Genomic DNA, 23,671 nt, shown 5'->3' with positions numbered 1-23,671 from the left:
GTCTGTGCTACTGGTTCAGGCTGCCCTCAGTCTCAGACCATGCAGCTCATGCAGGACTGTGCTCAGGTCCCAGCTAGGTGCGATGGACCCTTGCTGTTGGCCTGTCAGGTTGCATTCAGCAGCAGATTTATTTCTCTTGATCACTTTGTGGGTTCTATAGCTTTAAAATTTGTTTAGAGTCATATATTACAGGTATTGGAGGTGGTTGGGAGTCCATGGTATTTCCTGCTTCTACTCCACCATCATGGCTCTGCCCCACTAAGAATCCATTTTTGTTCAGAAATACTGTTAAGGGATGAACAAATTTCTTTATAGTTCACATGTGTCCTAACTCAGATATTAATGCCCTGATGATTGTGTAGTTTTCATGGCTCTCAGAAGTCACTCTTATTGTGAACTATTTTGTCCTCTGTGATCCACTTGAGAACATAAAATTTACATAAATAATTGTACGTTATGTGTCTATTACACACTGTGTGTTTTACCAGGTAGTATAGCATAGTGGAAGGATCAATGCACTTGGATTTAGAAGTCTATATTTGAGGTATAGCCATGGATTGACTGGCTATGTGCATCTGGATTGACTATTTCACCTTGATTATTTCAGTTTCCTCATATTTAAAATGTGAATAATAACAGCTGCCCTGCCTCTCTTACAGAGATGGTAAAACAATCAAATGGCATCTATGAAAGTAATTTTATTTTGCTCTTTTTTTGGAGGGCATTTAGGGTTAAGTGACTTGCCCAAGGTCACATAGCTAGTAAGTGGTAAGTGTCTGAGGCCAGATGTGAACTCAGGTCCTCCTGACTCCAGGGCTGGTAATCTGTTCACTGCACCACCTAGCTGCCCCAAATAGTAGCTTTCTTTTTTTTTTTTGTAGGGCAATTGGGGTTAAGTGACTTGGCCCAAGGTCACATGGCTATTTTTTATGTTAAGTGCCTGAGGCTGGATTTGAACTCAGGTCTTCCTGGCTTCAGGGCCAGTGCTCTATGAAAGTATTTTGCAAACTATAAAGGCTCTACATACCCTGTTTTTATTATAATCTATGCCATAATTTTCCTCCTATTCTGATCTCTCTCTTTCCCTACCACTAAACTTAAATTCAAACTTCTTCCCCTTGTCATACGTCAGTGAATAATCAGAATAATAACTAGTAACTATATAGTATTTATGATGTATTAGGCTCTGTGCTAATCACCTTACCATTATTATCTCATTTGATTCTTGCAACAACCCTGAGAGAGTAATGCTATTATTATTCCCATTTTATAGATGAGGAAACTCAGACAAACAGAGATTAAGTAATTTGGCTAAGGTCACACAACTAGTAAGCATCTGAGGCCAGATTTGAATTCATATCTTCCTGATTATCATATGTTATCTACCACACCACCTAAAGACAAATTAATATGGATTTGGAGTTATTTGTTCTTTTTGATTTTCTATACCAGGGCTATCCCTGAAGCTTTATTTCTATGATCATGAGTTACTGAAAGCTGACCCATTCAGTAATGTACTCATAGCTAAAGCTAAAAACCTATTATTTTCTTTCCTTTTCAGGTTATGAAGATTATGATCCTCTATCTGATTTCATCTACTTGGTGCACTGGGAGACTATGGAGGTTCTTTAGAGAACAGATGGAAATGGATGGTTAAGTCCCTCATTTTCCACACATTTTATCCAGCACTTTGGTTGACTATATCTTTAAAAAATTTTCTTACAACATGTCACCTCTATTGGCTTGAAACTTATTCTTAAAATGGTCCTTTTGTTGTTCCTGGCAATCCTGCTTTTGAAGGAAGATGCTGGTCGGAATGCTGGCTTTCTGGTTTCTGCACAGTCCAATGAGAGGAGGGTGGTTGCTCACATGCCTGGTGACATCATCATTGGGGCTTTATTTTCAGTCCACCACCAACCTACTGTGGACAAGGTCCATGAGAGGAAATGTGGAGAAGTCAGGGAACAATATGGCATTCAGAGAGTGGAGGCTATGCTCCATACCCTGGAGAGGATTAATTCAGACCCAACACTGTTGCCTAATATTACATTAGGCTGTGAAATAAGGGATTCTTGCTGGCATTCTGCTGTGGCCCTGGAGCAGAGCATAGAGTTCATAAGGGACTCCCTCATTTCTTCAGAAGAGGAAGAAGGCTTGGTACGTTGTGTTGATGGCTCCTCTACCCCATTCCGCTCAAAAAAGCCCATAGTTGGGGTAATTGGCCCTGGCTCCAGTTCTGTGGCAATACAGGTCCAGAATTTGCTCCAGCTTTTCAATATACCTCAGATAGCATACTCAGCCACAAGCATGGACTTAAGTGACAAAACATTATTCAAGTATTTCATGAGGGTAGTTCCATCAGATGCCCAACAGGCTCGGGCCATGGTAGACATCGTGAAAAGATACAACTGGACCTATGTTTCTGCTGTGCACACAGAAGGTAAATTTCTATAATGTCAAGAGATGATACTTTCATAAGTCATTGATAAAATCTAGCCTTCATTTATAATATTGGTACCTGCAAAATTAAATGTAAATTCTCCTTACTCTTCTGACTTGGACTCAGCTGTATGGATGGTAAAATGAAGTTTAAAAATAATTTTCCATAGTGTCAGTTTTGTCATAGGAAGAATTGTAATGTCAATGGCACGTAGAGAATGAAGAGCAAAGTAAACTTTTTCTGATCAGATGTCCCTCCCACAATGATATTAACTGAACAGGCTATTCACCAATAATCGGGGTTTTAGAGGCAGATCATTAAGAAACAGAGACCTGACCTCTTGAAGGTTATTGCAATCTACTTAACATTTGACATGAAGTGTGTGTAGTAGACTAAAGTCAGAGAGGAAAGAATGCAAATGAAGAGAAATTGGTCGAGTCTCAGGAATAGTCACAAGTATTACTATTACATCACAACTACTACTGCCCCTGCTGGTGGGAACCCTTATGAGAGTTTGTCTTATGGAAAAGATGTATAGGAGAACTCCAATTTAAAAATAACAGAAATTTAATATTTGATGTAGTAGAGTACTGGATTATTACATTTCTTGGTTAATCAAAAACACATTCTATTTCAAATCATGTTACCAAAAATATTTTAAAAGGCTTTAATCCAGTTTTTCACCTTTACAAATATAGCATATTGACTATAATATTCCTATGATAATTAAACATCTTGTAGGTTGCTGGCATTATGAAATTATCTATGTTTCATCATTGTCCAGTCATGTATGCAGCTAAATAAAATGGGTTCTTAACCTGAAATCCATGAAAAATTAAAACTTTTAATCATTTAATAAGTTTCAGTATAGTTGATTTCTTTTACAATCTCACTTTTTGTTTTATATATTTAAAAACATGATTATATGGGGCGGCCAGGTAGCACAGCGAGTAAGAGCACCGGCTCCAGTGTTGAGATAGACCTGGAGATCGAATCCCGGGCTCAGACACTTAGCAACCACCCAGAAACACCTGGCCGTGTAACCTTGAGCAAGTTACTTAACCCTGATTGCTTAATTAAAAAAAAAAAAAACATGATTATAAGGAGTCCCAATAAGCTCCCCCAGATTGATAAAGGAGTACATGATAGATAGAAAAAGTTTAAGAACCCCTGATCTAAAAGCTTCAAGAGATTAGGATAAAGTTTCATTAAGAACAGGTTATTCTCTGAAAATATGATTGAAAAAATTATAATGTCAAATGTCAAGTTGAATTTTGTTTGTTTGTGAAGTTTTATTTTCATCAGTTGCCTCTTTTCTCAAAATTCACATTAAGTAAAATATCAGTGATTTGAAGTTTTAATTTATTTGGTATCTTATATGTATCATACCATAGAATAGAAAAAAATCATGACTAGAACATAAAAAAATTTATAAGACCATATAGTAAGACCCTCTTCATTCATTTATTCCTATTTATTCATCGATTAAATCAGCAGACTATTGCTGTGACTATTTTTTTTTTCAAATAACAATACCAGACATTAGAAAGGATATAGAGATGAGTGAGGGGATCATTACCGTGAAGATGCTTGCAGTCTAATAAGATAAATAAGGTTGGTATTGAAATAGCTACAGAAAAGTGTAGAATATTATGAGCTAATAAAAGGGGGGGCAGAGATAATGCTCTCAGATTTCATTGGAAGGGGAAACAATTTTCACCTGGATGCATTAAAGATAGCTTCAGGGAAGCAATGGCATTTGAGTGGGGTTTGAAGTTTGGGTATCATTGTGACAGGAAAAATGAGGATATAGTATCCCAGTTGCAGAGAATATTATATATAAAGGTGGAAAAGTAGGAATGTGAATATATATATGTGTGTGTGTGTGCGTGCATGTGTGTGTATGATGTGTATGTGTGTATCTGTGTCTATCTATCATCTATCTATCTGTCTGTCTGTCTGTGTCTATCTATCTACCTATCTACCTACCTACCTATCTATATAATCAATCTATCTATCTATCATCCATCTATCTGTCTATCTATCTATCTATCTATCTATCTATCTATCTATCTATCTATCTGTCTGTCTGTCCGTCTGTCCGTCTGCCTATCTATCTGGACAGAGTTAGCGATAGTTACTTTGAAGCATAGCATGTAAGGGAGTGCTTTGCACACAGTAATAGTGTAATAAATTCTTGCTAAGTTGAATTGAAATAACAAAACCACCTCTTAAGAGGTAGGTAGGATCAGATCCTGGAGGTCTTTGAATGTCAACCTAAGATCACACACACACACACACATGCATACACATGCACATACACACACGCTTGCTTCAGCGTACAATTCAGTGGCTCTATCAGGTATTTAAATTGTAACCCTTATGATCTTTGTAGGCCTTTCAAATTCCCAGGCCAGTAAAGGTGGCACAGGGAGCATTGCTGTTGTTTTCCTTTTTGTTGTTGTTAAATCCCTGAATATAACACAAATGGTTGGTGGGCAGTATTGCTCTTATCAAACTTTCAGCAATTGTCTAATATAAATACACTTCCCCACCAACCCTCAAACAGAACCCCCTAACTGAACATGTGTTGTGCCTGCTAATTCCTCTTACAGATTTCTGAAGGTTTTTATGGGAAGAAGTATTCTTTCATTTTCTGATTCAACCAGTTCGATGATGGCCACTTTAAGCCCTTATTATCCTGGCCTACTTAAGTGAGATCTTGTATCATTTGACAACGACTTGATGTTTCAGTGGTAATGAGAAATGTTTGTTGGTTTTCAAAGTTTTTGGAAGACCAAAAGTAGATTGCTCAATCTGAAACAAAGGAGAGAGCATGGCTAGAATAAGGAGAATAAAAGTTGGTGTGATGTAGAGTCATAACTAGGAATTTTTGTGCCTAGAAAAAATACTGCAAATTACATCTGGTGATCTCTAACACAACATTGGATAAGTTCTTTAATTCTTTCTAACTTTGAGTTAGGTGTTAATGGGCAATTAAGTAGTACATTGAATAGAGTACCAGGCCTAGAGTAAAGAAGACATATTCCTGCTTTTAAATCTGGTCTTAAACACTTCGTAGCCCTGTTACCCTGGGCAAGTCACTTAATCCTGTGTGCCTCAGTTTCCCCATCTGTAAAATGAGCTAGAGAAGGAAATGGCAAATCACTCCAAAATCTTTGCCAAGAAAACCTCAAATGGGGTCATGAAAAGCTGGAGAGAACTGAAAAAAGAACCATTGAACAATAACTAGGTGCTAAGTACTGTTGTGTCTCCATTAATGAAAGACTTGAAATATTGTTAGCACCTTCTAAACTGAGCACCCTCTAAATTTAGAAACCTGTGGCAAAGACACAGGTACTGTATCTTAATACAATCTCTACTGAGAGGTATTCCTAAAATGAATTTCTTTCTACATTAGCTCACTCCTTCACTGAGTTTCTACATGCAGTGAAATCTTAGCCTATGGAAGTGCTGTACTTACCCTCCTAATCCTTATGGGGAATCCCTGACATTAAAGGCTAATCAGTATTTCTTTATGTTTTCAGTTGAGAAACAAAAGGCCTGGAAACAATCTTGCTATTAAAAATACTTTTGAGCCTCAAGACTCATTTATTCCTCCTGTACTGAGATGCCATTGTGCCAGCCACACTAATTGTACCCTTGGTGGATATGACAGTATTTACTAATCCACAGAGATGCCAGTAGTTTCAGAATTCCTAGGGATAGTGAAGAGCAGAGAGTTGTATTTCATCTTCGAGATTGATATCTGCTGCTATTACTATCACCTCTGATTTATAGGTGCCCACAAACTCTGAGGATCGGTTACTTGTGTGTATTTTTTTATTTGGCTACAAATACATTCAAGTCTCTTAGGCAAAAAGTCACATTAGATGAGAAAGGAGTAAGGAAATAGTCTATAAAGACATCTCAACCATCAACTCCAAGTGTATTGAGAGGAGGGATTTTTTTAAAGCCCTCTTCTTTGGAGCATTATTTGACATTGATGGGGCATAGCTCACTGGTCATTTATAATTATGTGTTATCCACGACTGTGTCATATAGCTAAAAATTCTTTCATGTAAATGCAGATACTATAATTTATATCCTCTTTCAAGATAAGGTATATTTATTATAACAATTGTGCTTGGAATTTGGGGGCAAATTTTTGTTTTGTTGAATACAGTCATGAATCATGGTTCATTTTTTTCTTCTCTCCCTTGTTGGGAGGACTATGCTAACTGGATTAAGGTATAAAATATGGGGAAAATGTTTCTTTCCCACTCTCTAACTCAGCATACAATACCAAGAAAATTATATATACATATATAATTTTCCTGCTATTGTATATATCTATATAGCTATATCTATCTATCCATCTATCCAATCATCTCTCTCTCCCTCTCTCTCTCTCTCTATCTCTCTCTCTCTCTTTCTCTCTCTCTATCTATCTATCTATCTATCTATCTATCTATCTATCTATCTCTCTCTCTATCTCTCTATCTATCTCTCTATCTATCATCTTTTCAACCCTAGGCATCTTCCCCATACTAAAAGGATAAAGACTAAGTGTTAAATAATAAGTGCCATAGAAAGGAGGAAAGCGCATGCAATATTAATTACCCTCAGTTCTAGCCTTGGATTTGCCATTTTCTAGCAATGTCACTCTTCTGGACTTCAGTTTTTCTGTCTATAAAATGAGGGAGCTAGAGTAGGTTATTTATAAAGTCTGTTAAATTTATAATTATGGCATCCTATGATCTGTTTTTACTTTTCTTCTCTATCTCAAACCATCTTCCATACAAAAGAATGGAAATACCAATCATTTTAGGAAAAAATAATGCAGTATTTTAACATTCAAATGAAGCGCAAGTCATATTTTAAGTCTGAAATTCTGTGGCGCTGTGGTAAGTGTTTTGAGTGTTTTAGGGAAGACTTAGATAATGGGGAGTTGGAAAAATCAGGCACAGTTGCATTTGTGAGGAGGTGAAATAAATCTTTGCTGAATATATTTTGAGGGTTTGGAAGAAATATAGAATACAGCTTTCCACAATTACATGAAAATTTTCATATTCAACTGAAATGTACACTAGAGATTTTTGGAAGATAATGACTAATAGAGACCGGGACCGGACTTGTAATTTTATTGGTATAGGGCACTGTCAATTGAGTCATTCTTTTCATTAATTCAATAAGCTTTCAAGAAACAGTGCCAGGCACTGTGAGAAGTGCTGAGGATACAAAATAGGCAAAAGACTGTTCCTGTCCTGAAAGGGCTTACAATCTAACGGAAGAGACAACTTCCAAATTAATATATAAAAAAGAAGCTAGATACAGGATAAATGGGAAATTATTAGAAGAGGAAAGCATGGGAATAAAAGGAGTTGGGGAAGGGTTCTTGTAAAAGGCAGAATTTTAGCTGGGACTTAAAAGAATCCAGGAAAAGTCATCAGAGCAGAGAAGGGAGAGCATTCCAGGAATGGAGGACAGCCAGAGAAAATGTCAAAGCCAAGAGGTGGAGTGTCTTGCTCATGGAACAACCAGGAGGCCAGTGTCACTACATCAAAGGGTGCTTATCAAGAAATAAGGTTACACGAGACTGGAAAGGTAGAGGGGGTTAGGTCGTGAAGGGCTTTGAATGTTCAACAGAGAATTTTGTATTTGCTCCTGAAAACATTGGATATTATTGAGTAAGAGAGTGAGGTGACATGTTTAGACCTGTATTTCAGGAAAATCACTTTAGTGGCTGAATGGAGAATGAATTGGAATGGGGAAAGACTTTAGGCAGGTAGATTCACCAAATGATTATTGTAGTAATCATGAGTAACAAGGACCTGCAGGAGAGTAGTTTCTGTCTCAGAGGAGAGAAAGGGACATATTTGAGAGTTGTTGCAAAGGTAAAATAGGTCTTGGGAATGGCTTGGATATGTGGGATGATCGATAATGAGGAACCCAGTATGATTCCTAGGTTATGAACCTAAGAGATTAGGATAGTCTTACTCTTTAAAGTAACGTAGAAGGCCGGAAGTAGATGGGGCTCTTATCCCACTTTCTAGGTAAGAAATCTAAGGTATGGAGAAGTAAAATAGTTTAATTCCTTTAATAAACATTTATTAAGGACTTACTTTGTGCCTGGAACTGAGTTACTGTAGTTTCTAGGGATACAGAAAGAACAATGACAAAGTCCAGGTTCTCGAGGGACTTTTATTCTGTTGGAGAAATATAATTGTTCAAATGTCAAAGCAGAATTGAGGAAACGTATTTTTTTCCTCTAGCAACTAAAATGAGAATCAGCAGAGGTCTTGTGTAGGAGGTGGAACTTGGATGTTTTCCTGGCATGGTAAAATTTTAAAGCCCTCTAGAGATCCTCTAGTCTAGGTTGTACAAGCTAACCGTGGCAGTTAGAACTAGACTAGAATTCAAAATTCCCCATTCCTGACTCAGGCTACACTACCTCCCTATTGAACACTTAAACTGGTGACTAGAGAAAGGGATGAGGTACACAGGTAGGATAGACATTGAGAGTTTCTAAAAAAAGAAAAGAGACCAAAATAGAAAGATATGTCTGCCTTTCTCCAGTCCCCCAGAGGCAATCTTTTGAATATGGCCATATTCATTTTGAGTTAGCCCTCAAAACTGGGCCTTTTCTGGTTCCCAGGGAAGAAATTAATTACAGTCTCAAGAAAATAAAGAGGAGACATGCAGCACCAAGTTGACCTCACAGAAGACTTCATTTTTTTATGGGTCTTGTTATAAGAACAGACTGTACCTGAATGTTCTTATTCACATCTTCATTTCAGACTCCTAAACTCTGTCCTTCAGATGCTAATTATAGGGAACAACAGAGTATGTTTCTTTTTAAGAGATCAAGAACATATTGTCAAGTGATAAAGGTTTATGTATCAACCTGTGGCCTTGGTGATTCATCAGTCCAAGTAGTGATGAAGACTTCATCTAAGCACCTTGGCAAATGTACCCTGGCAAAGCCTATGGATCTCACCAAATATTGATTCTTTGAGGAGTTTTTTTTTTTTTTGGCAGGGGTATTTCTTGTCAGCTGTGTGCATACTCTGGTTGTGTGAAAGGAGAGGTTGCAGCCTGATGATGAATTTAATTCCTGATACATCAAAGAGAAAATGGTTGCAAGATAATTGGATAGTTTTTTTCTCTTCTGCTGCTGTTAGTGAATTTTGAAACAATAAAAGGTGATATTTGTACACATGTTCCTAGTCTTGGTACTCATTGGGATAGGAATAATTTTTCCCTTTATATTTGAATAGCATTAAAACAAAATAAAATTTCAAGGTATTCATTATAAAAACAGGTACAGGCTTTGAACAAAGGGGTAAATAACCAATCACTTCTAAGAGTGTGGGAGTCAGAAGACTTGAGTTTGATTATGAGTCCTCCCCTTAATGCCTGAGTGACTTTAGACAAGTGACTTTGCTCTTTGTGCCTCCATTTCTTCAACTGCAAAATGAGGGATTTGGATTATATGGCATCTGAATTGCTTTCTGTCTTGAGCTTTCTCATCTTATAATACTACAGATAAAAAAGTAGATCAGAAGATCAATTATCCAGCTTGTATCACTTGAATTTTAATTTTAGACTATTTCCTTGATCTTTCTGAACCTTAATTTTTCTCACATGTCAAAAGTGGATAATAATCTAGTGATAATAATCCCAGGAAGATAATTTCACAGAATCTCAGTACTGTGATTTCAGAGTTTATCAAATGTGATTGATAACTGATTAGGAGATCCTTCTAGAGTAGACTTAACAAGTGTTCATCCAGACCCTTGACTGGATGCCTTTTAATAAGGGTGACTCACTACTGACTGTCTCAAGCTGTCTGCTCCACTTTTGGATAGCTCTTAACCTTATGTATCAACAATGCAATATTCACAATGCCTACAGCAACTATAAATATGCTGATGTGTTTATTAATCACAAAAATATACCAGGCTCTCTACATGGGGGATAAAGCTAGAACATTGATTAAAATGCCAGAAAACTGAATCCCAAAACCAGAAAGTCAAAGCCATCACAGGAGTTATGAAATTGGCACACATAATTAACATAGTAAACAATCACATTCTCAAGCTTTCAAAACAGAGCAGGCTACCTCAGGCAAAGTTCCTCCTCTCTCCACTCACAGCAACTGCTCAGCATCCAGGAAGCATGCTCCCAGCAGCTCTTCCCCCCACCCCCACACACACATTTCCTGTCCCTTACAGACCTCAGCAGGAGTCCCTTGCAGAAAATTTGGCTGAATCAAAAAAAGAGTTCATGCCTCAGCCTCCGCCTCAGCCGCTACTTCTACTGCTACCACTGCCGCGGCTGGACTCTGATGCTGCCGCCGTGGCTGCCAGTCACCGCAGGAACTCCAGCTTGGCTTCCACTTCCTCTTCCCCACCCCTTCCTGCTACATCAGCAAGTCCAATGGGGCATGGAAGATCTTTAAATCCCATAACCCTTACACCTTAGGAAGTTTTTTTTTTTTTTTCCCATTGATCCCAAATCGAACTCTTTGCAATGTTTACCCACTACCCACCTATCTTTGTTCTGCCTTCAGGAAATGAGAAGAAATCTCATTTTTCTTCCAAATGACAATCTTTCAGAAATTTTAAAACGGCTACCTTATTCCCTCTAAGTCTTCTTGCCACCAAATCAAACATTACTAATTCTTTCAGTGTATTCCCATAAGGAATAATCCAAAATCTTGATTATCTTCTTCCATACAGCCCCTAGGTTTTTAATGTACCTTCTAAAATGTGGGCAACTAGGTAGTGCATTTGATAGAGTGCCAGCCCTGGAGTTAGGAATACTCATCTTTCTGAGTTCAAATCTGGTCTCACATACTTAAAAGCTTTGTAGCCCTGGGCAAGTCACTTCTCCCTGTTTGCTTCAGTTTCCTCATCTGTAAGATGAGCTGGGGAAAGAAAGGGCAAAACACTTCTATATTTTTGCCAAGAAAATACCAAATGGAATCTTGAAGAATTGGACACAACTGAAAAGGAAAAAATGACAGAACAATAACAAAAGTCTAGTTGATCTGATAGTTCAGTGTAGAGTAGAATATCATTTCCCCAGTTCTGTTGTCTATACCTGTCTTAATATAAGTGAAAATCACATTTTGCTCTTGTACTACATTATTGGCTAGTATTGAGATTACAATTGGTTCTGGCTCATCAAGCAATTCTGAATTTACCTTATGTTTTTATTGTCTAGCCCACACTTTGCTATGTTGCCTACAGCAATAGCATAAGAGACTTTGTCAAAAGCTTTCCTAAAACCTAGGTAAATCTAAATAAATATTTATAAGTTAAGGAATTCCTTCTGCTTCTTTGTGATCTCTGCTTCCCTTTATAGTTCTTTGATAATCATACCTTTAGTAATGCATTGTAATTCCCCCCCTCACCCCTCCAGGAATCAAATCAATCTCACTGGCCTATTACTTACAGACTTCTTCCTTTTCCTCCTTTTGAAAGCTGATACATCATTTGCTTTCTTTCATTCCTGAAGCACCTTTTTCTATCTGTTGTGACATTTCAAAGATAATTAATAGTAGCTTAGCCAGCTCTTTGAAAATTCTCTGTGATGCAGAACATCTGGACTTGATGGTCATTGAATCATAAGATCACAAGTGTATAGCTGGAAAAGACTTGAGAAACTTTCCAAATAAGCCCCCTTATTTTACCAATGAGCACATTCTGGCCCAGAGAGACTAAATAACTTGCCTAAATTCAAACATGTAGTGATATATGTTGCATTTGAACCTTTATTCTCATTCTAAATCCAGTGCCCTTTCTACAAAAAAAGAGTACTTTCAATTGTGTAGATACCCCTATTTTATAATTTTGTTTCACCTCTCTGTACCTCAGTTTCTTTTGCCTGAAAAATTACAAGCTAAAATAAATTTATTTCTAAATTTCTATTTCAGTCTCTAAATTTCTCACCAACTCTAACAGAAAACTCATGGTCTTTGTTCTCTGAATAAACTGAGTCCCAAAGAAAGCAACTTTTTGCCCCCTAAGGTTACAAAATTAGTGACAGAAACAGGAATAGAGTAAGAGAATTCTCAAATCTAAATGTTGGAAGGGAATATTTAGATAATGTTTTAGGTTTGTTCCCTAAGCTAGGTCTTTTCTGATCTTTCTAGTAGACCATACCTTCTTCAGTGTGTTCATCTGTCTGGAGTAAATAGGAAGCATAATGCTTTCATTTATCTCTAATACCCAGGCATGATAGCTTTTCACTTGCCTGTATCTTTATTCATGTCACTGTGACTCAGTGACAAACCCTGAACATGAAGCATGGATACAGGTGGGAGTATTACAATTGACTGCCAAATAATCATTCATCTAGCAAGCACTCCTCAGTACCAGAGCATACAGTATTTAGAGGCAAAATTATTGATGCAATTTTCTGGAGTGATTATCTGGTCCCTTTGTTAAGAACCTGGTCCCCCAGGCCTCTATGGATGGAAGTTTATTTCTCAGGGTTCTGAAGGTGAAAGAAGTGCTCTTTCAAACAAAGCAAACAGAGCAAAATTTTGTTTATATTCATGAATAACTTGTGTATGATCTTACAGAAATCAATGAACCAATATCACATACTGCATTAATTGGTAAACAGTGACCTATAAATTACTACATTCTTTTGAGTAGCAAATAATAAATACATTAGGGACCCTTAATCTTGTTGGATTGCAGTGTAATCACCAGCAGCTCTACCATTCATTAAGACACTAAAACAATATGGAATTTGGAGACTTTTCATCCCCAAGCACCAGAGTTATATCTTAGTGACAGGATGGTACTGTCATCCTGTCCACACCAGGTCAAATAGATGTATTCTCAATTCTTCTGGGGGATAGGTACAAAAAAGCTTTCTAAGTGTGTAGTTCAGGAGAAATGGTGCACAGATACACTGCTTCATAAAAATTAGAACTTAGAGATAATTTAGACATATTAAAACTGGATTTTAGCAAAGTGTCTTATAAAGCCTTTCATTATGGTCTTCTGGGCAAGGTGGATAGATGAGGAATAGACAGTAGCAGAGGTAGGTAGATTGAGAACTGGTTCATTGGCTGGACTGAAATATTGATTGATGGGTCAATGACAATGCAGAGGATCATTGTAAGTGCTTAATAAAATTTTGCTGATTGATTGTTTTGCTTGGTGGGGGCCCTGTACTTACCCTGTTCTGTTTAATATTTTCATTGATTTTTCCTACCAATGTTTATATCTATCTTTTTAAATTCTATGAGTTGGATGAATGCAGAGAGAACGTTCTTATCAAAGTTCTAGATAATGCAAATCTGAAAATAATAGCCAATATTTTATATGACTATATCAGAATGGAAAATGAATTTAATAGGTGGGAAATGATGGGTTGAATCTAAGACCTAAAATGGAATATGAATAAATACAAAGTGCTACACTTGTCCTTTTTTAATCATCTGAGTAAGTAGGAAAAGGGAAATATAACTCGACATCAGTGCACATGGGAATAACTTTGTTGTTTTAGTAGATTGTAGGGTCCATGTTATTTAACAATAACATGGTAGTAAAAAATGGAACAAACTCAGGGTGTCTTAGCAGATACATAATGCCTAGAACATCAACCAGGAAGTCCATAATCCAACAACAATCATCCCTGAAAAGAATAAGTCTTGAATGTTATGCTCAGTTTGGCAATATATTATTATTTTACATTATTTCTATATTATTAGAGAAGGAATGTTGACAAGATGGAAGATTCCAGGGAAGAGCGCTAGGATGTTGAGAAGACTTGAAGCCATGTCATCCCAAAATAAGTTGATGAAATAAGATATGCTTAGTTTAGATAAGGGAATATTTAGGGAACTGTGGTGACTATCTTTGGATTCCTGAAGAACTGTGAGACAAGATTAGAGGGTTGAGTAAAACCAAAAGGGTAGAAGCTGTAAGGAATCATTTTCTATCTCAACAGAAAATAGAATTTCCTATTAAACTTATTCAAAGAGGGAGTGTGGTGCCTCAAAAGGCACTGAGTTTTCCATGATTAAGGGACAGGACTGGGTATTTTTGCCCCTTTTTTGTTTCCTTAGCTCATTGTGCAATGCCTGCCACATGAAGATACATAAGAGTATTGATTGATTGATTCACGTATAAGTTTAAAGATGTTTTATCCATGTAGGGGATTCCTGTTAAGGATAGTTTGGACTAGATGACTTTGAGGTTCATTTCAATCGTTAGATTCTGGATTTGATCTTGGTATACTTGAGAAAGACATTAATTTAGAAAGGCCAAAGTCACTCACTGTATTCTGTGTCATTTCTAGTTGTCATGGCTTTTCTCTTGCTACTGAATTCTGATGACTTTGGAGGAAAGAATGAATATGATGACTTTTGACAGCTCTGCCTTACCTAAAACAATACATCACCTTCTAGATATCATTGATCCTCTTAGAAAATGAAGGCCAAATGACAAACAACCAGCAACAACACCCTATTATAAAGGTAGAGTTTGGGGAGATGATATACCCCTTTAAACCCATGAATCAAAACTCCCAAACTAAAGAGAGTTTACAAATCCTTGCAAAAACAAAGAAAATGACAACAACAAGAAGTCCTTGGTCTTAGAGTATTTTTTTGTTTTGATCATTGTTTCTGAAGGATATTTAAAGAATGCAGTGAAATGTGATGGAAAGAACAGTGCATTGGAAGTTTGAGGATTCAGATCTTAGTGTAAGCACTGCCACTATTTAGATATGTGAAGTAAATAACAACCTTTCTTGACCTATTGCCTGCAATGAGTTGGTTGGGTCATAGATTGCAGATTTTGAACTAGAGGGGATATCATAGGTCCTTTAATTCCACCCAATTATTTTACAAACAGGAAAACTGAAACCTAGAACCATGAAGTGATTTGCTCAGTCAGAGATAGTAGAGGAGGAATTTGAACTCAAGTCATCAGATTCCAAAGCTAGCACTCTTCCCAGTTTATCTTGACCTCTAATGCCCATGCCAACTATAATGGCATGATTTCCTTATCTCTGGAGCAATTTCTTCATTGATTGAGATGATGCTGGAGTCGAAGGACTTACTTTCAAATCTTCTCTCTGAGGTTTCTACCTGTTAGACTTCATAGGACTTAACAATCCCAGGCTTTTGTTTCTCATCTTTATTTTTTAAATAGCACTTCATTTTTTAGGATTATCTATAAAGATAATTTTAATCCTTCATTAAAAATTTTGATTTCTAAATTTTCTCACTCCCTTCTTTGCCTTCCCTGTTCTTAGTTTGGTAAACATTTTGATGTAGGTTATATATGTACAATAGTGTAACATTTACTTCTGTGTTAGTCATAGTGTGAAAGAAGAATCAGACCAGAAGAAAAAATAATGAAAAATATAGAGAAAGTGAAAATAGTATGCTCTCATCTCCATTCATGCTCCATCAGTTATTTCTTGGACGTAAGTAGCATTTTCCATCATAAGTCCTTTGGAATTGCTTTGAATTCTGAGTAAAGCTAAGCCATTAATAGTTGACCATCACACAATATTTCTGTTACTGTGTACATATCATGTTCTTCTGGTTCTGCTCACTTCACTTTGCATCAGTTCGTGTAAATCTTTTCATTTCCTCATCCCTATTGAAGGAGCTTCCAGGTCAGTATCTTTTATCTTATGACTTCTAGGGTCACTTACATCTCTTGGTCTCTGTTCTGGAAGTCTATAGTGTTGTAAGGGCATCTAGGTGGTGCAGTGAATAGAACTTTGGGCTTGAAATCAGGATGACTGATCTTTATGAGTTCAAATATGGCCTCAGAAATTTACTAGCTGTGTGACTCTGGTAAAATCACTTAACCTTGTTTGCCTCAGTTTCCATATTTGTAAAATGGATTGGAGGAGGAAAAGGCAAACCACTCCAGTATCTTTGCCACAAAAACCCTAAATGGGGTCATGAAGAGTTGAACATGACTGAATAACAAAAGAGAAACTTAAACCATATGCCAAGTACAAAAACACTAAAGTATAATATATATTAATGAAAACAGTAGGAAGATTTTAAGCATTTCATTAGAGGTATAAATTGCCCCAATCCTTGATGAGATGATTATTCTTCTGTAACCTGGGAAGTGACCCCTAAATCAAACCTAAACAAATGTTTAGAAAATAAACCATAGGGTAACCAAATACAATGGTCTGATTAGAGTGACTATTTTCCCAAAACTTTAAGCCAGAGTTCTCACTTCTCAGAATGTGTAGCACATTTTAATCTAATGCTTCCCTCTCTACATATGTTGCAGCTGTGCCAGGAAACATTTGTTTAGAGATTTATGTCAAAGATAGCAAATAGCATCAGCCTAAGAATAGAACTTGTAGATCCTTTCGTTTTGAACATCAATGCTTCTATACTCACTTAGAGAGGACCAAGGAAGCAAGAATTTTTAACAACAGCTAGGTGGAGCAGTGATTTGTGTTGTTGAACTAGGAGTCAGGAAGTCATAAGTTCAAATTCTGACTGAGATACTTATGAGTTCTGTGACTTGGGATAGGTTGCTAAAACTTTCTGTGTCTCAATTTACTCATCCATCATCCATAAAATAAGAATAATAACAGAACTGACTTTATACAGTTGGTGGAAGGATCAAATGAGATAATATCCAAAGTGTTTTGTAGAATGTGTTATAGAAATATTATCATTCTATTATCATTTTAGCCATGCAAATTAAATTTAAATGCTTTAATTCACAGGTATCAGTCAAGAAACCTAGAGTTTCAATAGAGTTCAGAAAGAAATTTCCCTGTACCAAGAAGTCAACAAGCAACTAGCAGGGGTAAAGAGAAGTTAGCATGATGCACATGGGATCATTGCAGCTAAGGAAATAGGGTTGAGTGGAATGTCAGTATAATCCAAGGGAGCAGGAACAAGGTAAAAGAGAAATCTGGAGCATAGCATATACATAGACTTATATTTTAATTTAATTTTTCTGGATATCATGGTGGATGGCTAAAATATTTGATGGGGTATCTGTGCTCTTCAGGGTGGGATACAGTCACCTTACAGGACTCTCCAGGTGTCTTCAAAATGCCAAGCATCTGAATATATGAAACTATGTTGGCAATAATTTAACATTTTTCATTCAAATATTTGCTTTGTAGATACAACCTAATGTTCAAAATTTCAAGTCATTAGCTTATCTGGTTTCTTCTGAATATAGGTGTGATTGCTTATTCAGCCATACTTAAGCATCAGAGAGTTTGTTTACATGACAAAAAGGGGGTCAAGATAGATAAATCTTTAGACAATCAGGGGAGGCAGAGAGATGTAATAGAAAATTCAAAGAATTCAAAATCAGAGGCCCAGGTTTAAGTGTTTTGTCTTCCATTTACTTTACTATCTATGTGATCTTGATCTTGACCACTGTCATCTTTGTGCATATAACTGAAATTATCTTGTATAAGCCTTTATCTCTTTCCTGTATGCAAGTACTATCATATGCCTCTAGGATATCTCTATCTGGGTGTTTCATAGCCATGTCAAACTCAAGATACCCAAAACATAACTCCTTATCTTCCCTCCTAAAATCCACCCCTCTTTCTAACTTTCCTTTACCAGCCATGAGAACCTGCCTCCTTCCAATTAAACAGATTCTCGATCTCAGAGTTATCCACAACTCTTCATTATCCTTCAGAACACTTCAATATGCAATCATTTGCCAGATATTCATGAATCTACTTCCATAGCCACTCTTAATTTTTCTCTTTGTCTCTAGTTCATCCCCTTATCTCAATTATTCCAGAAAGCAATTTCAATGACTTGCTGATTCCTCTCAGGGAAGATAAAGATAAAGCATAAAAAAAACAAGAAAGAAAAAGAGGGGTATAATTCAATGTCAGAGCATTCAGAATCTTAATTCAGAGATTTTTTATTAATTTAATATCATTCATATTAGCCCAGTCCTTCCAGTAACTCTATTCCACTCTTTTCTACCCATTTATTATATGCCCATATAATCTCTATTATTATTAACAAACTCTCTTGTGCCTTCCCCTTAGAAATTATACATAATTTACATGAATTTATATGTGTGCATTTTGTTTATATCAAATAGAATATAATATTCTTGAACAAAAGGATTTTATCTTTTTATACCTAAAACCACAGTAGTGCTTAATAAATGATGGTCAAATTGATTTGAATGTGCACGTCAGTGGTATATTGTAGCCACCCTAAGCTAGATTGGTGTTCAATAATATTGCACATTTATATACCACATAATTTAATGTAGCATTTCACAACTACAAAATGCCTCATATGCATTATATTATTTTAATCTCATGATAATCCTATCAGGCAAGTAGGTCAGGTTTTATTATATCTATTCTATAGATGAAGAAAGTCAAGGCTTTGAGCGATATGCTATGTCCCGCATCACAAAGTTATTAAGTGAAATGTTGAACCCATACAAGAAACCCTAGAAGAAGAAAAATCAGAATTCAAACATCCATATATCATCATTTAACTGTTTGTTTAGGACAATTTCTATCATCTCTAGAAGGTGGATAAGAGGAGGAATTTGACACCATTCCATATCTGATAGATTCTTAGTACTATATGTCAGTGGATTGTACCATAATGATATTTTTAATATCTTTCCTGGCAAAATTTTATGACTTCTTTTTGTTTATATAATCCCTGCATATACGTGACCATGATCATCTTCTCCAGTTCACTGATAAGGCCCTTGGTCTAGATTCTTTTAGACATTATTAAAGAAATGATACGGAGACTCTCAGGTGAGATAATTTGTGAAGTTTGGGGAACGATTTTGAAGAAGAAACAATGATCTCCCAAGATGCTGTCATTGCTAAGCCTGAGGAACAAAAAAGCTAAGTAAGACATAGCCATGTGTCATGTTGGCTTAATTTCCAGTCCCTTGGGGACTGGGGGAATTTAATTACTAATGAAGCTAGAAATTTGTGTGACTTCACTGGGAAAGATTAAGAGAGTACAGAAGCTTATGAATTTAATGTCACTTGCTGAAAATATAACACTGAATATGTTATTTTGGCATCTTATTTACATAACTAAGAATTCTTTTTCAAAAATTTAAAGACTCACACTATTAATTCTAGAACTTTGAAGGAATTATCATGTCTGAAACCTTTATTGCGTTGGAAATTCATAGAGTATAGAAATATTCCTATATGGGAAAGAATCCTAGAAATGATGACAGTCTCAATTCAACAGAATCTATGAGATCTTGAAATTGACAGAGAAGATCATTCTTGACTCAAGTGAAGAAAATCCCTCCTTAAATAAGTAAAACATTTTAAATTTCCATAGTTCTTAACACATTTGCAATACATTGTCATATATTAGCTCCTTCAGTCCTTCTCACCTCTCTGCCAGGGAGGTAGTATAGAAAAACTACTATCCCTATTTTACAGAAGAGGAAATTATGCCCCAGAGTAGTGTGCAAAATGAGAGAGTGAGTCAGGAGTAAAGCCCTTTTTGTTTATTTCTTCTTAATCCAGTGCTTTTCCTGCCATAAAGTTTTGTTTTAGGGATTTTCATATGCTGACAGATTCTAGAGGCAGATTGTTCTGGCTTACAATTTTCTTTATCCAGTTATTCAGTTCTTTGAGACTACACATGCTTTTCATATTTGTAGACTACTAATATTCACTGAGGTTCACTGGTTGATTTGTTGGCTAACTAATAGTATATATTCTAAGATTATTGATGCCAACCACATAACTTGGTCTGTACCAAGTTTGGCATGGATTAATTAAAATTATATATGAGTTTTTTGGGATATCACCAAAAGTATTTTTTTTTTCATTGCACTGCCATAGAATCCCCAAAGTAATTGGAGGAAAATTACTCATACTTCCATCCTTAATCTGTAATTCCATCAATCTTGACTACTCTCTCCACTTGTGCCAATTGAAATACATCCAAACCTTCTCATTCTGTGGGACTCTTGCAGGTACTCTTATTAACCCAATATGCTGGGAGTTTTTTCTAGATCTCCTGACATCATACAATGGAGTCTATGGTTTGTCTAAAATCTCTTGTTACATGACTATCATGGCCTCTATTCTAGTCATACCTTTCTCTGCTGATATTGTTTTAATAGTTTATCTTATATAATTCTGCTAGCAACAGCAATAATAATAATTTTTCTGTTCAGTTATTTTTCAGTGATGTACAACTCTTCATAATGCCACTTGGAGATTTCTTGACAAAGTTATTAGAGTGGTTTGCTATTTCCTTATCTGATTCATTTTACAAATAAGGAAACTGAGGCAAACAGGGTTAAATGACTTGCTCAGAGTCACACAAGTAGAAAGTGTTTTCTGAGTTTTTGCTGACTTTGATTTGAATTCAGGTTTTCCTGTATAATATTCTTTGCATTGGACCACCTAGATGAATATTCTTGTCTCCCATGAAACATTGTTTTGCCCTATGGATAACTTGCCAACTTAATTTGTATTTTTAAAAATTTTAATGTTTTTTATCAATAAATACAAGCAAACCATATTCAAGGAAGAACAAAAATGTATATGAAACTGTGAACTCTTACATAGCCTTTTTTAAATGTGCATATTACATTTAACAATGTATACCTTAGGGGTGGACAGGTAGCACAGTGAGTAAGAACACGGCTCCAGTGTCGGGATGACCTGGGGATCGAATCTGGGCTCAGACACTTAGCACCAACCCAGAAACACCTAGCCGTGTAACCTTGAGCAAGTTACTTAACCCCAATTGCTTAGGGGTGGCCAGGTGGCTCAGCGAGTAAGAGCACCGGCTCCAGTGTCGGGATGACCTGGGGATCAAATCTGGGCTCAGATACTTAGCACCACACCCAGAAATAACTGGCCTTGTAACCTTGAGCAAGTTACTTAACCCTGATTGCTTTAAAAAAAAATAATAATGCGACCTTTTGAAATTATTTTTCATTCCTTTTAAATTTACTTCTGCACATTTCTTGGTTTTATTGATGTTTTTTTCTCTCTTTCCTAAAACTTTAATTTACTATGCAGCCATATAGCACCAGAGAAATACTAATAATTTTACAAAGGCAGGTCTTTGGTTTCTTGGAGAAGTCTTGGAATACCCCAAGTACTGGGAAATCTTCAAAATGTAATGTGATTTCTTCCTGATCAATTCTAGTTCCAATTCATTAGCTTCTTTCTCTTTATTCATGAAATATGCACCAATGATTTTATGGGTTGACCATTCAAGTACAGAGCATATTGTCGACATTTGTTACTTATTTTTTTTCTCCATATGTGAAGCATTAGGCTGAAATCTTTTGAATAATGATATGTCCCATTTAGAAATTTTTTTTTGCAGTATTCTGGGGCTTTGATGCTAGAACAATGTTACCTTCAAACGGTAGTATGAGGAGGACTTCACTATCTATAAGGAACAACTCTTTAAAATAAATTTTGGGTAGGAAATCTTTTGTGACAGATTCAAGACTTTTGGTGAGAGAACATTTTCTTCTTTTATGCCTTTCTTGATATTAATAATTAGAAGGGAGTAAGCATTTATTAAGTACTTATTACTTGTCAGGCACAGTGCTGAGCTTTAAAATGATTATTTCTAACCCTGAGACATAAGTACTATTATCATTGCTGTTTTACAGTTGAGCAAACTGAACCACATAGACATTAAGTGACTTGCCCAGGGTCACATAGCTATTAACTATCTGAAGATGAACTTGAATTCAGGTCTTCCTGACTGCAGATCCAACACCTGTTCACAATTTCACCTAGCTATCTCTGACAACTAGAAATTTGTCAAACTCCCCCCCCCATAGATCTTTTATGATTTTGACACAGGTGGGAGAGATATATTGTTACAGAAAAGTCTTTATCCAGGTAACCCCTATCGTAAGACCCATTTGTGTGTATCAAGCTTTTGCATAGGTAATGACTGCCCCAAGGTTCTTTATTGGTAAAGAGGATCTCTTTACTTTTCATGGAAAAATACCTACCTCATTTCCTCTTTACGTGTGTGTGTGTTCTCTTTGAGTCTATTTCTTTGCTTCCTTAGCTCTTAGTACACGCCTGGCATCTAGTCACTAAAAAATAAATACGTATTAAATGTATTTTGTTTTACTGAGTGAGCATATGTAAAATTAAAACGAATCAATTGGTAAAAAGGAAGAAAGTGATATAGAAGCAAAAGTAGACAATTATGATTCCAAGTTGGCAATCACTGAACCCTTTAAGTCACAAAGCCCTTTAAGATACAATATGCCCTTTGATTCTCAAAGTAATCTGCCAGATTGGTAGTGCAGGTATAGCTATCCTCATTTTAAGCATGAAGAAATGAATAATAGAGTAATGAAGCAACTTGTTCAATGTTACATAATTACAAATTGAATTATCTGGGATAATCTTTAAATCCATTCAACTCAATATGCATTTATTAATCATTTGCTCTGTATAAGGCATCTTGAACTCATTAACCCATTACTGTGCCTGCCATAACATTAGTGAATGGGGATATTTCTTGTAAAACGAAAGAGTTCCCGACCTCAAGGCCATTAACTTCTTTCATTTTAGTTATTTGTAGTTTAAAATCAGGTTCATTTACAGTGATTTTGTGCTTAATGGTATCCCATGAATAAGAGAAAATAAACTAATTGGTATGTACTATCATTTTCATTTATGTTCCAGGTATCACTAAATGACACAAATCAATGGAGATCTCAGGGCTGATTATAACCCTATATAAAATGTATCTGAAATTTGGTGTTCATATATTTTTGTAGTGACTTTAAGTCTTGGTGTTAATAATCTCCCCCACCCCTTTCCTCTTCTATATATCCTTGGCCTTCTTTGAGATATACACTACTTCATTTTTGAATTTTCTTAAACAAGCAGATGGATTAATGATTGTCCCAAAAACAATTTAATTGTTCTCTCCTTTTCTGAACAATATGCAATATGACTTTTATCTTTAAAGAAGAGTGTTCTTTCTTGTGACATCCATGAAAAAGGAACAAATAATGGGGGGCAGCTAGGTGGCACAGTGGAGCACTGGCTCTGGAGTCAGGAGAACCTGAGTTCAAATTCAGCCTCAGATACATACTAACTGCATGACACTTAACCCTGATTTCCTAAAAAAAAAAAAAAAAAAAAAAGAAAAATTAAAAAAAAGAAAACAAACAGCAGACTAAGATTTAGGAAATGTGTATTCAAATCCCAACTCTA

General features: G+C 36.1%; 1 protein-coding gene across 1 annotated transcript in view; it reads left to right on the top strand.

Moving 5' to 3' along the window:
- The first annotated feature begins 1,566 nt into the window (after positions 1 to 1,566).
- GRM5 (glutamate metabotropic receptor 5) overlaps positions 1,567 to 23,671 on the top strand; it is a 663,694-nt gene continuing 641,589 nt past the window's right edge. The window contains exon 1 of the mRNA XM_069071043.1: positions 1,567 to 2,440. Within this exon, the coding sequence (XP_068927144.1) occupies positions 1,762 to 2,440 (679 nt within the window). The 5' untranslated portion in view covers positions 1,567 to 1,761. The remainder of the gene's footprint in view (positions 2,441 to 23,671) is intronic.

This window comes from Petaurus breviceps, unplaced genomic scaffold (assembly GCF_028583685.1).
Source record: "Petaurus breviceps papuanus isolate PSGF00001 unplaced genomic scaffold, PetGlider_PUasm1.0 90823, whole genome shotgun sequence".
Classification (NCBI taxonomy): domain Eukaryota; kingdom Metazoa; phylum Chordata; class Mammalia; order Diprotodontia; family Petauridae; genus Petaurus; species Petaurus breviceps.
This window is presented reverse-complemented; position numbering and strand designations above follow the sequence as displayed.